This window comes from Pezoporus wallicus, unplaced genomic scaffold (assembly GCF_028554395.1).
Source record: "Pezoporus wallicus isolate ANWC-B61680 ecotype Strahan unplaced genomic scaffold, APGP_CSIRO_Pwel_v1 scaffold_2584, whole genome shotgun sequence".
Lineage (NCBI taxonomy): Eukaryota > Metazoa > Chordata > Aves > Psittaciformes > Psittacidae > Pezoporus > Pezoporus wallicus.
The window spans coordinates 6,871,593-6,889,503 of NW_026642851.1; the positions used below are offsets into that span (position 1 = coordinate 6,871,593).

At 42.6% G+C, this 17,911-nt stretch overlaps 1 protein-coding gene across 10 annotated transcripts in view; it reads left to right on the forward strand.

Annotated features, from left to right (window-relative positions):
• CACNB2 (calcium voltage-gated channel auxiliary subunit beta 2) overlaps positions 1-17,911 on the forward strand; it is a 261,734-nt gene that overhangs the window by 168,610 nt on the left and 75,213 nt on the right. For all 10 annotated transcript variants that reach the window (XM_057432548.1, XM_057432550.1, XM_057432557.1 and 7 more), the window contains one exon: positions 740-859. In XM_057432548.1, coding sequence (XP_057288531.1) covers positions 740-859 — 120 coding nt within the window. The remainder of the gene's footprint in view (positions 1-739; positions 860-17,911) is intronic.

The window sequence follows — 17,911 nt, forward strand, 5'->3', positions numbered from 1 at the left end:
CATTGTGGTGATACGGGGATGTGTGTTGAGTCCAGACGGATTTTATTAGTTGGAAGTTGATTTGTGGTCATTTACATGTTTTGCTGAGAGGCAGAGATGGATATGAGCCATTTGCAGTTCTGTTGGGGAAAGTGTGTCAGGTAAAGAGGTTGCCCTAAAATAAAAATGGATAGCAAAGGTTAAATCTGTTAGCAAAGATATTGTGTAATAGTAATTATTGATACTGAATTTGCATTTTGATTATAAAAAGTCTGTTTCCTTGCAAGTACTGTCACTGTTTAGAGTTTTAATATTTAGGGAGCCATCCTTGAAGCTGCTGTGTGTCCTTCAGCCCTGCACTGCACCAGTGCTTTAACTGCAGAGCAACTGGCTTTCCTTGCTGAAAAGCACACAAATAAGAGCATGGGGGTAGTGCAGGAAATAAAACACTGGGGAAGACACCTGCACTTTTGGAAAGTCCCCAGAAGAAAATATTTAGCTAGACATAATTTTTCTTACTGACTTTGGGGTAGTTATTTTCTATTTATTTGGAGTATTTATTTTCTGACTACTTTGGGGTAGTTATTTTCTATTTATTTTGGGTAGTTATTTTCTAACTACTTTGGGATATTTTCCTGTCAAGGGTACAAAAGTAAAAGACAAGATTTATAACCCCTTCTGCTGGGGGCTTTTGTGCTGTTGATTTGGGGTTTTTAACACTAAAACAACTTGTGACCTTATTTTCCTTTTTCTTGTGCAGGGTTCGGCGGACTCCTACACCAGCCGTCCATCTGATTCAGATGTATCTCTGGAAGAAGACAGGGAAGCAGTGCGGAGAGAGGCAGAGCGACAGGCCCAGGCACAGCTGGAAAAAGCAAAGGTAAAGTGTTTTTTCATGTCACAAACTCATAAAATGTTCAGCTTTAAAGGACTGACATCCATTAGTGACACAAATGTTACTAATGTGTTAACATACAGTGTAAGACCTCTTCTAAAGATTTTCCAGACAGCAGTAGAAAGGAGATTTTCCAGGAAAAATCGCTTAGAATCAGTTTTCCATAGAAGGCATTTGATTGGCTTTTGTTTTCAGAAGAATCTTATCTAAATATGTGCACTTCTGCTTTTATTGAATGCACACATTTATTGTGTGGGGTCAAAGCTTTGAGTTCTTACTGAAAGATGTTTGTGAAAGTTTACCCATGGGTCCCTATGGCACTCAAAACTTACAGTTCTAGAAATCAGCCCTCGAGCATCCTATTCATCTCCCTTCAGTGAAAGATCAGTCCCTACATGTCATATGTAAACAAGGAGAATCTGTTAAAAAGGTCTTTTTTTTTCCTGAAGACTTCACTGACTTCCTTACAGTTTGTGTGTTAAATGACCCTGTGAGCAATATGCTCTAGGACTTGTTAAGATTTCTCCTTTTATCTCCATGCTCCTGGCAGATAGTGACAATTTAGTAAGGAAATACTAAAAGAGCTTTAGGTTCTTCCTGTGTTTGTATATTTTCCATGAAATGCATTTAGGACTGTGAGGGGTTTAGCAGTGAAAGGGTATGGGCTTGTTTTTCTTTCATGTGTGCTGTATCTTTAAATACTATTGAATCTGTAAAAATCATGTTCATCTTATTTGCTATCATTTACTTATAACTTCGTCCTGTTTTTTTTGTTTTTTTATATGCTATCGTCTGCCAGATCTCACTGTATTACTGTTTTCCAAGGTCTGTTTTTACATTTTTGTATGTAATATGTAAATATTTAAATACACTATTGAGATCCCTCCTCAGATCGACCTGATCTGCATTTCTCTCTCACTTTCTCTCTGACTCCCCTCCTCCATTTTGCCTTGGTTTTTATTTTACTGTTTCTTTTTCCACTGCCAGATTTGACCATTTATGCCACCTGTTTTACAAGGGCTCTTCAGAAATTAGGAGTCCAGATCATTGAACTGAGCATCTGATTGCTAGTTGACGACCAGGTCCATTACTAATACGGTACTATAATGCACAGGCAGACAGCTTAATCAGGCCAGAAAACTTGAACAGGGAAGCCAAAGATAGGGGTGGGGTGGAGTTGTTAATTGTTAACTGATATTTAATAAGAGCTCCTAAAGCAAATTTTTAATGAGCTGCTGCAACTTGCCCACTGTAGGAGATGCTGAACATCTCTTTGAACTTGGGTCTTGCTGTCCTGGGATCAGTATAGCAGAAACTCAAAAGAAGCAGCCCGCTTCTTCCCTTCCACCTTGCATCTTAGAGATGTTGCTGATCGTAATCGGGAGTCTCAGTTGTATCAGGGTTGCTTTTTGCTAGTTTGAGATTTCTGTGCTCCTAGGAAAGGTAATAAAGGCTGCCATGAAATTCAGGTGGAGTGTTGGATTTTATCAGTAAATGTACAACCTTTAAAAGAAGAGTTGAAGCAATAATATCTTGCAGACTAATCAGGGTAGCAGTACAGCATTTACTGCTGAACTGATGCATCTCTTAGTGAGCAGTAAATCTATGCGAGTGTTGCTATGGGAATTTGGCTTACTGATGCTGGCTTAAATGCATGGACAGCCCTTATGTAATATTCATGACCTCTAGCACTGCTGCTGTTGTAGCTTGTAGAGAAACTGCTAGCAGACCCTGACTTCTTAAAACTGTTTTTCTATACATGAAACCAATGTTCTCACTCCAGCTGGCATAAGATATAGCATCTAGGTCTGACACCGTCTGAAACTGTAAGACAACTTGCAAACAGTCAAAGTAGCAAAGGCACTGCCAAAACCCTCCTGCTATGACAATGGGTAGTTCCAGTCATATAGAAAACACAAAATGAATTATTTAAATCATTTGTGCTTAAAAACGGATTAAAGCTGGAACTACATTAGCATTTTTGTTTCTCTAGTCAAATGTTAAAAATCATTCCAGGCTGTAATGGAATCATTTTATGCAGAGGCTATAACTGTATAATATTTAGTCTAGTGTAATATTTGAATTAATAGTATTAACTAAAATATTATATGCATTTGGTGCTTCCTTTGAAGTAAATGTTTAAAAAGACATAAAGTAAACCTAACCAAGTAGATCTGAAATATGACAGGGTGTGCTTTCCTGCCTTTATTGGTGATTCAGTCCTTCACCTCCCTCAAACACAGTAAAATTAATGAAGCAATAACTTCTGCTGGTGCTGCCTGGCTCCCATGTGCCCTCAGACCTGTTTCCTGCAGGTAGCAGGTTTTGCTGCCTGCTCTCCTTGGTTGGCTTGCCTTTGCCTTGGCTGGCTATCAATCGGGCAGAGCCAAGTGACGCAGCTGCTTTAACTTTTTTCCTTTCCAGATTGTGACTGGAAGTGTTGGTCCTAAATAAAGTCATTACAATTGTATTTGTCACAGGAATTAGAAGAGGGTGACATACATGAATAATGCAGCGGTGGAGGGAAAATGATAATGAATTAAGGGTAGATAAAAAACTATTGAACTGTGTCACGCATACAATGAAACCAGTTTAATGACATCCATTTTCCTTCCTCACAGCTAGGGAAAACACCTTAAATGGAAAAGAAAAATATAGTAATAAAGCACATGATGGCAAATGTTTGGGAAGATTTTAAGATTTTTAAATTCGGATTTTAATGGATTCTAAGTGTTTGTGTAACATAAAGCCAGAATATAATATGCATATATGTTACCTATCCAAACAGGCAAAATAAAACCTAAAAAGCTTGTAAGAAAATACATGCTCTGGCCATTTTTATTTATTTATTTTATACAAGCATTGCTTCTCTGGAAAATGGCTAAGCATGTTTTGCTGACTCACTTTGGCATGTGACTTACTGTAAGGAAGGTGGGGCCACAGAAGCATGTTTGGAGTCACCCAGGGATGGAAAATTAAGAGACAACTGATGAGGATACCTGCAGGCCAGCAGCTAATCTCAAGGGTAACAGATATTCAAATGAAGCTGTTAAACTTGAAGCCGAGATGAAATGTTCTTGGTTAGAACAGTTTAGCAACGCAAATGCAGAACGGGTTTTGGGGTTTGGTTTGGGTTTGTTTTATTTTTAAATAGAAAAAAAAAAGAGGTATTTCAAAGCATTGAGGATTTTCTCGGTATCCTCCTCATAGTCCTTGGCACGTGGCTAGGATAAAGAGGACCTGTGCTGTGGCTGAGCAGGGCATCCTAACAATTCCCAAATCTCAGGGCTTGTACTGATACTTAACTGGATTTCCCATTTCTATAAAAACATGAATCTTCAGCATTCACAAGCCACAAATAAATAAAAAGCCCAATGATATTAACTGCTTTTAGTGTTAATATTTTAAAAATCGACACTTCTACAGAGAAAAGCTTTTTAGTTTTGAAGAGTGGGGATTAAAAATAAATGATAGTAAGTAAAGATATTTTTTGTCCATTCCTTGTGAGTATTCAGTTAGTTATCCTTTAAAATATTGCATCAAGTGAGAGGGATGAGATCAAAGGAAAATTGTGAGGTACAAGTATTAGCGAGACCTTTAAATTCAGTACTAAATGAGCTAAAGTTTGCACATAAGAAAGGGGGCTTGAATAATGAATTGCAGCCCTCTTTAGTGCTGGTAAAGTGAATTCACCTATTTTGTTGATTTCTTTTGCCTCAATAAAGTACATCATACTTATGAACTAGTTTTCGACTGACATACAGTTAGTCAGATGATCTACAAACCTGCTCTTCTGCAAGAGCAATTTCTTCTCTTCAGTCCCTTCTCTTTAATTTTTTAGATTCTGCCTCTTTGTATTTTTCTTCTGTGAGCTCCTTATGCAGAGACAATTTCCAAATGAGATCTGTAGAATATTTTCAGCACTTTGGAAAATGACTTTTTTTATTCTTTCAGTTAGTTCTAATACTTTGGGTGCTGAAAGCATCAGTTAATAATCCAGGCTCTGATTCTCACATTTGACTAAGGCACAGCCCTATGCTCTTTGTTCTCTGTTAGGAATTGCTCTTTACATTCTTTGGTCCTGAAACTTCTTAAATGTCTGTCAAAGTAAGGTTGTGATGTTCCAGAAGTCAGTGTGTATGTGTCCATAATAGAAAATCTCAGTTCCCCTCAGCTCTGCTTTGTTTGCAAACCCCCTAATGCTCTACTGCTGGCATCCTTTTAGGAGTTTGTTAAAACTTGAAATATCCATAGTCCTAAAATGTCATTTAAATCGTGTTTATGTTAAGATGGGGAGCCACTGAAATTTTGATGCCAGACATCCCTTTGCTGGCTATTGAGCAATAATATAAGCTGTCGTGTTTTGCTTTCTTGATGTGTACTGTGGTAATAGTGATTGCTTGTGACTATGAGTAATAATGCAATGTCTTAAGTGTAATTCATTGCCTCCATGCATGGGTTGGGGACCAGAGCTTTGAAACATGTGGCAGGCTGGGATAATGCCTATATATCCCTGCAAGGCTGAAGGCATGAAAAAGATTGTCAGATGTAATTATTCAGTGCAGTGTGCCAAGACTGGCTATTTAAGTATTTATTCACTCTCAGACAGGTTCCACAGCCTCTGAATTACCCCATGTTGCTAGCAGGCAGCCGCAAAGCTAGTTAAGGTATGTCTGTTTAAGCTGCGGTAGCATTTTTGACAGACCAGGCATACCCATCACCTCGATGCGTGTCCTTATATTATGCCAGCTTGTTCCATCATGGAGCCTCTTTCTACTTTGTCTCAATTATGAGGACATTATGGTGCTCAACAGCACCCAAAGCCACAGCAACATAGGATAGTGCTTTGTGTCAACTGTCAACTGTGTATGGTAATATTTTTGCCATTGATTTCTTCTCATTTGCCCTTTTGTTTTAAAATACTTCCATTGCATGTTATCATTTAGATAGCTAATGTTGCGTGTCACAGTTGCTGGGATTACATGGGAGCTGGCATAGTGGTCTAGCTGGAAATAAATGAGTTGTTGATCCAAAAGTACAGTTGCAAATCTGGTTGTTGCTTAGCTGCAGGGGAGTTCTGCATTGCTGGATCTGCTCGAATCAGGTTACAGAAACTGGTTTTCTTCATTTTCTTCATTTCTGCTGCTTTTTCTTAGGCTGTAACACTGGGACATAAAGCAGCTCCCTTTATACTGCTGTCCGTGAACTGCAGGGTTTTTTGTTTGTATTCATGATCTCTTTTCGTCTTCAATTTAAGTGTACACACTTGTTCTACACTAGTGCTTGTCATTATGTTGGTTACTTCCTCAAACAGTTTATCTGTTTTCACTGTTGGGCTGCAGTGTTTGGAGGCTGGAATTGTTTCTTCACAGGATTCTCAGGAATCAAATGCTCCAGCGAAAGTACCCCCTCTAATTAAAAAACATCTGTTGTCTCACTCATACTGTGATTACAAAGTGACCAAATCTGTTTCGTAAGTATCCTTTCGTCTCCTGCTTCTCAAGTACAAAAAGAGTGAAGGGATATTAGCCTACCTAACTGTAGATAGATCCTTTAGTATCCTGTTGTTCTTCAAATAATCAGTGGAAAGAGATAAATTGTGTCTGTGGAACAGAGAGACAAGACTGAGAAAAAGTCCTGAGGACAAGCACGGCTCTTCTGCCTGCTCTCACCTGTAGCTTTCACACACGCCTGCATGCTTCCTTCATGATATGTCTCGGCTCTGACTTTCACGATTAGATTATCTATATGATTAGTTTACTGTGTAAAGGGCAGCATTACAAATGTTACTTCTGAAAATGAAACCAGTAGCTTGGGCGGTGGTGACCAGTGGGTCTGGGTGTTGGGCCAGGTGCTGGTGTGGGGATAAGCAGAAGGGTTGTGGGAGCTGCATGAGAGGTTAAGAAGCGGCTTTGGGGATGTTTATAGACTGGTGGGGAGTGAGAGTGGTTGACGGGCCCCAGGGTGGGAGAAATGAAGGCATGCCTTTGCAGGCTGCTCAGGCTGGCACAAAAGTGAAAGCTTTTGCTGGTGTTAGAGGTTGTCCTGGGTTCAGCAGTAGCAGTCATGTTTCTCCTCCTTGGTAGCTGGTGCAGTGCAGCGTTTTGACTTTCGGCTCGGGAACAGAGCTGATAGAGATGTTTTGGTTTGGCCAAGGACTTTGTGAGCCTCATGCTCTGCCAGGGGGGAGGGGAAGCCGGGAAGAAGCAGAGACAGGACACCTGACCCAAACTGACCAAAGAGGTATTCCATACCACAGCACGTCATGCCCAGGATGTAACTGGGAGTGAGCCGGAAGGGCTGGGAGACTGCAGGGTTGGAGGAGGTATCGGTCGGAGCTTGGTCGGGCTTGGGGGCGAGTTATCGGTCAGCGGGTGGTGAGGTGTTGTATTCTGTTCCCTTGTTATTTCCTTTATCATTATTATCATTGGTGGTAGCAGTAGTGATTTGTGTTATACCTTAGTTACTAAACTGTTCTGATCTCAACCCGTGGGAGTTGCATTCTTTTGATTCTCCTCTCCGTCCCTCTGAGAGCAGGGGGAGGGAAAGAAAGGGGGGGAAGTGAGCGAATGAATTACCTGACTGGGTTTAAACCACGACAGTTCTTTTTGGCGCCCAACGTGGGGCACGAAGGGTTGAGATAACGACAGATTTGACTGGATTAATAGTCATTCGTCACAATGCTGATTTATTGGGTATCAGAGTTGTTCTTCTTGATCTCACAGCTTCAGACCGTTGTAACTTACGTAGAGCTGGTATTTGCTGTGATAGTGTTTATCAAGTGTGGGGCCTGGGCTAAGGTTCTTGTCTCACTGTGCTTTATGGCAATGGCTTGTAATACGGGCGGGCTCCAGCAGCAGGGCGGGACGGACGTGGCCGTGGACTTGTACCTGGCCGTCCGGCTGCTCTTCACCGTCCTGGCCCTCACCCTACTCTCCATCTTCGTGAGGCTGCGGGGAGCCGAGGGGGAGCGGTCCCGGGAGTCGGCGGCTGCTGAAGCGGCCCGGGAGAGCGGCCCCGGGGACCAAGCGGCGGCGGGAGCGGGGCCGGAGGCCGCGCGGGGCCGGCTGCCGGTGGAGGAGGTCGGGGCGGTCGAGGAGCAGAAGGAAGCGGCTGCCGAGCAGCGGGATAAGGCGGCGGAGGAGCCGAGCCCCGCGGAGGAGCCCAGCCCCGCGGAAGAGCCCAGCTCCGCGACGGAGCCCAGCTCCGCGACGGCCGAGAGCATCCCCCGGAAGCCGCCCGCCGAGCCCCAGGAGGACGCAGGAGACCACGCAGCATTTCCCAGCAAGGCAGAGGAGGAAGAGCTGGACTCAGGAAAAGAGAAGCCGGTGATGGGAGAGCCGGCAAGCACAGCAGCTACACCAGCCCCAGTGACAAGTACAGCAGCATCGTTTGAGAGTTCTGAAGGCTCTGAATGGCCTTTGGGTATCCTTGGGACCTGCCTGCTGATTGTGATGGGGATCAGCATGTTGGCACACACACAGACTGTGTTCTACCCACAACCATTTTGTCTGATCTCAAAAGTTAAGCAGAGTCAGGTTTGGGTCTTGTCTAGGGTTAGACAACAATATAGGGGGACCAAGAGATTTTCCCCAAGGCTGGACAGTCATGAGTGGCAGGGTGTGTGGGACAGTATGGGCACGTATCTAGTCCACTGGGCCCCTCCAGTGCTTTGGAAGCGTCGGAGATGGAAGGCAGCTGTATGGAGTCCCCAGCAACAAGCTGCAGAAACTGCTTAAGGGGACAGTGAATTATTTTAAGCCTGGTGGGCCCATGGCACTTCAGGCCATCAGAGCAGAGATGCAACACAGAGATGGACTCATGATCGAGGGGTGGACTTAACAATGGACACTATTGCCCAGGTTATTCACGAGTGTGAACACTGCACACAGTCTCTCCTGCTCTGGAAGACTGTTACAAGAGATGGAGCCTGACATGGACCAGATGGACGCAGCAGCTTTATAGGGACTGGTCCATGCACTAAGATAAGAGTGCACCGAGATAAGAGTGATGGTATATTGAAAATGTGGGATCTGAGCATGACGTGAATGGTATGGAATAAGGGGTGGATAATGTCCTGGGTTCAGCAGTAGCAGTCATGTTTCTCCTCCTTGGTAGCTGGTGCAGTGCAGCGTTTTGACTTTCGGCTCGGGAACAGAGCTGATAGAGATGTTTTGGTTTGGCCAAGGACTTTGTGAGCCTCATGCTCTGCCAGGGAGGAGGGGAAGCCGGGAAGAAGCAGAGACAGGACACCTGACCCAAACTGACCAAAGAGGTATTCCATACCACAGCACGTCATGCCCAGGATGTAACTGGGAGTGAGCCGGAAGGGCTGGGAGACTGCAGGGTTGGAGGAGGTATCGGTCGGAGCTTGGTCGGGCTTGGGGGGCGAGTTATCGGTCAGCTGGTGCTGAGGTGTTGTATTCTCTTTCCTTGGTATTTCCTTTATCATTATTATCATTGGTGGTAGCAGTAGTGATTTGTGTTATACCTTAGTTACTAAACTGTTCTTATCTCAACCCGTGGGAGTTGCATTCTTTTGATTCTCCTCTCCGTCCCTCTGAGAGCAGGGGGAGGGAAAGAAAGGGGGGGAAGTGAGCGAATGAATTACCTGACTGGGTTTAAACCACGACAGTTCTTTTTGGCGCCCAACGTGGGGCACGAAGGGTTGAGATAACGACAGATTTGACTGGATTAATAGTCATTCGTCACAATGCTGATTTATTGGGTATCAGAGTTGTTCTTCTTGATCTCACAGCTTCAGACCGTTGTAACTTACGTAGAGCCGGTATTTGCTGTGATAGTGTTTATCAAGTGTGGGGCCTGGGCTAAGGTTCTTGTCTCACTGTGCTTTATGGCAATGGCTTGTAATACGGGCGGGCTCCAGCAGCAGGGCGGGACGGACGTGGCCGTGGACTTGTACCTGGCCGTCCGGCTGCTCTTCACCGTCCTGGCCCTCACCCTACTCTCCATCTTCGTGAGGCTGCGGGGAGCCGAGGGGGAGCGGTCCCGGGAGTCGGCGGCTGCTGAAGCGGCCCGGGAGAGCGGCCCCGGGGACCAAGCGGCGGCGGGAGCGGGGCCGGAGGCCGCGCGGGGCCGGCTGCCGGTGGAGGAGGTCGGGGCGGTCGAGGAGCAGAAGGAAGCGGCTGCCGAGCAGCGGGATAAGGCGGCGGAGGAGCCGAGCCCCGCGGAGGAGCCCAGCCCCGCGGAAGAGCCCAGCTCCGCGACGGAGCCCAGCTCCGCGACGGCCGAGAGCATCCCCCGGAAGCCGCCCGCCGAGCCCCAGGAGGACGCAGGAGACCACGCAGCATTTCCCAGCAAGGCAGAGGAGGAAGAGCTGGACTCAGGAAAAGAGAAGCCGGTGATGGGAGAGCCGGCAAGCACAGCAGCTACACCAGCCCCAGTGACAAGTACAGCAGCATCGTTTGAGAGTTCTGAAGGCTCTGAATGGCCTTTGGGTATCCTTGGGACCTGCCTGCTGATTGTGATGGGGATCAGCATGTTGGCACACACACAGACTGTGTTCTACCCACAACCATTTTGTCTGATCTCAAAAGTTAAGCAGAGTCAGGTTTGGGTCTTGTCTAGGGTTAGACAACAATATAGGGGGACCAAGAGATTTTCCCCAAGGCTGGACAGTCATGAGTGGCAGGGTGTGTGGGACAGTATGGGCACGTATCTAGTCCACTGGGCCCCTCCAGTGCTTTGGAAGCGTCGGAGATGGAAGGCAGCTGTATGGAGTCCCCAGCAACAAGCTGCAGAAACTGCTTAAGGGGACAGTGAATTATTTTAAGCCTGGTGGGCCCATGGCACTTCAGGCCATCAGAGCAGAGATGCAACACAGAGATGGACTCATGATCGAGGGGTGGACTTAACAATGGACACTATTGCCCAGGTTATTCACGAGTGTGAACACTGCACACAGTCTCTCCTGCTCTGGAAGACTGTTACAAGAGATGGAGCCTGACATGGACCAGATGGACGCAGCAGCTTTATAGGGACTGGTCCATGCACTAAGATAAGAGTGCACCGAGATAAGAGTGATGGTATATTGAAAATGTGGGATCTGAGCATGACGTGAATGGTATGGAATAAGGGGTGGATAATGTCCTGGGTTCAGCAGTAGCAGTCATGTTTCTCCTCCTTGGTAGCTGGTGCAGTGCAGCGTTTTGACTTTCGGCTCGGGAACAGAGCTGATAGAGATGTTTTGGTTTGGCCAAGGACTTTGTGAGCCTCATGCTCTGCCAGGGAGGAGGGGAAGCCGGGAAGAAGCAGAGACAGGACACCTGACCCAAACTGACCAAAGAGGTATTCCATACCACAGCACGTCATGCCCAGGATGTAACTGGGAGTGAGCCGGAAGGGCTGGGAGACTGCAGGGTTGGAGGAGGTATCGGTCGGAGCTTGGTCGGGCTTGGGGGGCGAGTTATCGGTCAGCGGGTGGTGAGGTGTTGTATTCTGTTCCCTTGTTATTTCCTTTATCATTATTATCGTTGGTGGTAGCAGTAGTGATTTGTGTTATACCTTAGTTACTAAACTGTTCTGATCTCAACCCGTGGGAGTTGCATTCTTTTGATTCTCCTCTCCGTCCCTCTGAGAGCAGGGGGAGGGAAAGAAAGGGGGGGAAGTGAGCGAACGAATTACCTGACTGGGTTTAAACCACGACAGAGGTAGATGCTGCTGGTCAAAGTAATTTCCAATTAAAACATATATGGCCTGGTTCATTAACTTTCTTTAGGTTTCTTGAGTCTGATTCACTTTTGCCAACATCCATACTGTCTACTGTGCTGTAATCCAGAACATCACTTTTTTCAGCAGCTGATCTAGCTATCTGAATGCCATGGGGTTTTAAGCAGCTAACATACATTTGTACTCTTAGAATACCGTTTCAAAAATAGAGGGGGAAAATAGGATTTCAGGGCACAGGCCATTGTTAAAGGTAGTTAAAATGTTTTTAATCACCTTATGGTAAATGCTGACCTTTTTGCATCTGTAATATCTATTTTGGGGTTAATTTACATAATTTTATCTTTTCTGTCTCCTACATGATTAATGTATATTTCCCATTTCAATTCCAGCTTACTGTAGAATCTCTCTGGAGATTTTTTATTTGGTGGGGTGGGGGCATCTTTTCGTAAATCTTTCATTTTTCTAAAATTAAGGCTGTAAAATGTTTTCAAGGTAGGCATTACTGATGCAGGTTTATACAAGCGTTAGGGCTCTTAGTTATTCTTGAGTTTGGTAAAATACAGGATTTTGAATGTGTTTGTATCTCTGTGTGTTTATACATTATATATATCCATACACACATCTTTGCATATATGGATATACATTTGTCTATAGGTCTGCATGTATTAGATAATTAGCACTGGTGACTTGAACTGGCTGTTCATGTTCTACAGCTGGTAACTTCCTGGTGTTGCACCACAGGATTAACTTGAGAGGAAACAGAAGGGGTTTAGCTGAGAACAAAGTTACCCTGTGATCAGAGTTGGTAGTGGATGGCCACCAGCTTTCTGGAAGCAGGAAGTGGATTAAAGGTTTCAGTGCAGGCTCACCTTGCAGAGGTACCCCAGCTAACACTGGCCTATGTGATGTGGTGTGGTGGCTCGGAGAAAGACTCGTCTGGACAATGAAAGCATTATGCTTTCTGCTGTTGTACAAAAGCAGCTATTTTCCAACCAGTTCAGGAACTAACCTGATTGCTGTTAGAGCAGACACCTGGCTGATGTGTCTTATTATGCAGGGAAGTATGTGTCATTTACAGATAAAACAAGCCCCCAGACACAGTTCTTGAGTCCTTGGCAAAGATCTATATCCCCTCCCTCCTCGCTAGCCCACTTTACCAAAAAAACAGGAAAGAAGAAAGAATAAAAAATTAGGTAACCCTAACATTACATGCAAGATGCCAGCGAGTTCTAACTATAGGTAGCAGTAGAGTGCTTTGATACGTAATTAGACTGATGTTAGGTGCCAATTCAATAGTGCTTCCTTTGGAAATTTAATATTAGTTAAATGAACAAGTCACTGGTTTTATAAAACTTAAGAAAAATCAGTAGGAGACCAAAGTAAACCTGTGATACCTGGGAGGAAGATGCTCTGCATTCCCAGGCTAGGAACATTTTAAGTGCAAAACTCGAACTATGAAGAGTGTCTGGATTCTGCATAATTCATAGTATAAGAGAAAGGAATTAAAAATGAAGATTGGGTTTTATTCCCAAATTCAATATGATGCAGAATATGCAATGATTAAAGTCTCTATTTCATACCTTTAAAATTAAAGTGTATATGCTAAGATACGTTTTAGGCTGCCACAACATATCAAAGATGAAACAGGCATTTATCCTATGTGAAAGTATCAGGTAACCTTTGTGGAAGTATGGAAGAGCATTTACCCTTCTCACTCCATTTTTGTGATGTAAATGTCACCAATGAGTTCTAGTCATACAACTTACAACTACATAGTTTTATTTTTACTTATTTGATTGAACAAGTTCAGCTCTAATAGCAAGCAAGCAAATACTTATATTGGATCTCATATGAGATCTTAATATGTGTTTCAGGTGGCATTCTCTTGCTTTAGATGAGATAGTACCCACTGAAATATTACTTCTTGCAGCTGTTTCTCTTGAAAACCCTTCTTCTTGCTAAATAAATTAAAAGGATAATGGTTTCATCCAGGATTTTTTATTTAAATCCAAGTTTATTGGTAGCAAGACACATGCAAATAGTACCGACATTCTGAAAAGTGATAGAATGTCAAGAGATACAACTGTGCAGACAATTCAGATTAATACTGCTGGATACAATCCAGGGGTTTCTCCCATTTTCTTTACTTCACTTGGTGTCCTCCCTATCCATATTTGGGTAACTTTAGCATACTGTTATTGTTATATTACTTTTTTGTTTATTCTTTTGATTGCCTCCAATAGCTGACATTAAAATGTGAACTTTGATTATTCTTAGAAGTGAGGCTTCTTTCTTTCTTGTAGGAATGTTTGGTAAAATAAAATTTTCCCAGAATTCTGACTCATAAAATGATCTTTCTGTGCTAACAGCTTATGAGTGTAAAATTTGTACTTTTATGTTCCTGGAAAGCTATGATAGTACCTTGGTGGTAAAAGAAAGTATTTAGATAAATATATGACTACAATACATATGAACAAGATTGTCCTTTATTCTTATTTGTCAAATCTTATCAGGTATAAACCTATTCTCAAGGTGATTTCTTGTTTACTGTATCTAGAATCCAAAATTCAGTTTGAAAATTGATTCTTTATTTTCAGTATTTGAAACAGATCTGCATTTGACCGGTATGAAGACAGGGATGCAATCCATGGTTTGGGTTTTTATTGTGTAAATGTACTTGTGGTTATTGATCTGCAAGCCATCGTTTTTCAGTGCCTGGATAAAAAGTGAAGAGAAAAGTATCTTGAAAGGGAAGGCAAAGGATCAAACTGCAGCTGCGTTGATTATTTTGACTGGAGATGTCAGATTGTTGAAATGAGAGAAGAGATGCACTTGCTGCTTTTTGGCTTCATCCGTTCTGCCAATTATTTGAAAATTGAGTTTTAAAAAGTTGTTGGATTCTAATATTTCACTTGGGGTAAAATAGATGAACAGAAAGCACTTGGGGTTACTGTAACTCCGGATCACCTCTGTCTGTCGTAAGATAAATGCTTCCTGACTGAAATGAAAATGAGAAGAGATGCTGAGTACCTGCCATCTTGCGAATCAGCTCTGCACATTGCTTTTAGTAATCAACAGTAATAAGTGGCAGTGATTGCAAAGACAAATGTATTCCTGACTTTTAGGAGCAGTCAAATTACAGCTGAAAGTATCCTTCCCAGAGGAGCAGTAAGGGAACTTATCGCATTTATCCCAGCTATTTCATTATTTTGACCCTTTATTCACCTTTGGCAGTGAGGCGTGTGACTCACCCACAAAGTACCAATTTCCTTGCCTTCCCCGCTGGTGTTTCCTGGTAGTTTAATCCAGTGAACTTTCTGGTTCAACTGTCTGGTTGAGGGCTGCACATGGACCTGTCTTCTCTTGCTGCCTTTCCGGAGCTCAGGCTGTCTGCTGCAGACACAGGGATGTGACATTACGTTCCCTCACAGGAAGGTGAAAAAGAGTGGTGTTTCCAGTGCCTGCCCCCACTGAACTGGCTTTGACCTTGGAACATAGATAAGTTCAGCAGCTTGTGACAAAGGATATGTGGCAGCAGTTGAAACCCTTTTTTTGTTCCTCACAAAGGGAAGGATTTCTTACTCCTAGTTTTAAACTCTACTGAGCATAAAATCACCAGATTCTAATCATAACTGTATCTGTCGTGTTTGCCTTCCAGAGCAAGAGCTTATCTTGACATTAGACTCAGTGCTGGGCAAAATCTCCAAGGAAAACTCTCAAACCAAGAGTTTCTCTTGAAAGCCTGTGATTAAAGCACAGGCCTGACGATGAGGGGAGGTCAGGGAAGGGAAAGCAGAGCAAAAGAGTTCTGGAAAGGAGCAGATGTGAATTGCTTTGCACAGCCTCATTCTGTGATGCAGTTTGAATAAAATCTGGTGGGAAGGAGGAGATGTAGGGAGTTAAACGTTGACATTCTTGAGCAGGTTTGAAAAACTTGACTTCTACCTTGCATTTCTCCAACTTGACAGTCTTTCCCTCGCACCTTTTGATTATGCTGTGTCTCTCTGGCAACATACTTTCATGGCAGTGGCTTTGATTCCAGAGCATTAGTGTAAGAAGTTTCTATTCAAGCTGCTCAGTTCATTTATTTTGGTAGGTTGATTTCTAAACCAGGTCAGTTAAGCACAATGCGCACAGTGCAGTGTCATAGGCAGCCGTATGCTATGACGTGGGGACATGGATGGAGACCGAGTGCTCCATACCACAAGACTGAAAAAGTAGGTGTACCCTTTTCACCTGAGAAACCTATCTTCTCCTGCCTGGGATAGGATCTTGTGCTTAACTTACCACTGATACTAGTTTCTTATATAGCAGCACATGCTGTTGGTTGTTCACCAGTCCAAGTGAATTTGATTGCTCTTCAGGGCTTTCCTCAGGAGCTGTCCGATATGAACAGGGTTATGCCTACACTCTTGTTACTTGATCACAGGAAAAGGGGCAAGACATGAAAGGGCATAAAGCAATGGATCTGCATTATCTTCTTCACTCTGTTATGAATTGAGAAGATTTTATTTTGGTCTCAAAATTGCATGTTTCCATATTTCTTCCTGAATGTCTGTGGCATATGCAGGCTAGACATTTTGCCGAATGCAGTCTGGTGGATAGTTGTGTTTCCACAGTCAGGAGTAAGTGTGTATTTTCTCTCTAAAATTCAGTGTGTGTTGCAGCAGTTTCCCTGTATTCATGAGCTATAGGCTCTCTGCCATTACTGTAGGACTGTTGCACACTAATCCAGGAATGAAATTAAGCATAATTTAACAGCTGGAACATATAATATCAATACCATCCTGTATGCATCTTTCATGTAATCACAAAAATGTTCTTTGATACCTTTTTCTATGTTTTATTCATCACTGGGCTCTTGAAGCTATAATCATTTATTCTAGGCACCATGAATATCTGTCCTTGTGCATGACTTCCCAGGGATTCTCCCTGTATGTTTTAATCCTGATTTGAAGCTGTCACCACAGTGGTCTTTTGTATAAAAAAAACCCACAACACTACATGTAATAAATCATGGCCACTAAAGCAAACTCCTTTATGGGAGTCTGGAAGTGCAGAGATGAAAGGCTACTAAATATGCCATAACTGTATCTTATTCTCAAATGTTTGTATGAAACTAAAATTCATCATCATTAATAGCAGAAATTTTATTAATTGTGAACATAGAGACACTTCTCTTTGAAAGTGATAAAAATTAATGCCTTACTGTTATTGTCAAGGTTCTTATGTATATGTATAAAACAAAATAACTTCAAGTCATAAATCCATTTATTTTGAGATATTGCAGAAAGAATATGTTTGTTTAGTGAGATGGTTCATTTAGGCGATCATATAGAGTATTAATGGCAGTATTGCAGTGATACTGTCTGTTCAGATTCTGTTTATACATATAATTGTAGCATCAAGCTCTAGATGTTATAAAAAATACTATGCAGATTCTTTTCAAAAGCTGTGGAAAAGAAGTCTTGATTTTCATTGATAAACTCATTTCTTTTCAGAAATCTCTATAAACCACAGCCAGCTCAAGAACTTCCATGTCAAAACCTGTGAGCATTCTTTTCCCTGTTAAAATTAGTGGGTTTCTTTTGAATAGTTTAAGTAGAAGTAAAAGAAATCAAATGACAAAATACACGCAAGGATTTATGCGGCATTAATACAGGTAGAGAAACATTCATGTACTGATTCCCCTTCCAGTTCAGAGCTAAGAAATGCCTAGGCATTTATGAGAAATATGGAAGACTAGGTTGGACACCTTTTCTCTTGATTTATAGCAAAAAGTTAAATTTGTTTCTCTTGCTCCAGGTTTCTGTAAGCCATTCTGCTTGGATAAAATAGAATATTATCTATTTAATATGTTTTCAGAAGTAAAGCTGTCTGCTTTGAATGTCCTGGCATTTTTTTTTTTCTTTAGCTTGTTTAACACATTTTCTAATGAGCCGAAAGTTTAGGTGGAGATAAAAGGGAAAGGAGGTCTTACCATATTACTGCAATCTGTTGATGCCCTTTTTTCAGTGGAAGAACTTTGAATGGAAATAGCAGATAACATCTTGGGGCAGCTCAGAACATACTGATTGAAATTAGCTAGGAAATTAAGCAGCTATTCAATATCTAAGACCCCAAATTTATCTTGTTCAAAGTATATACGTTTAATTAAGCTGTCTGGTCACATACTTATTTGAGGAGAGTCAAACATGTAGATTTTTTTTCACTTATTACAGAATTCCAAACCTAAAAATGTTGGGGGTTTGGTTTTTGGTTTGTTTTTTTTTTTTTTACTTATTATCATAGTCAATTTTTGCTCAAATAAAGAGGCTTTATATTTGAGTTTGGTTTTTTTATTATTAG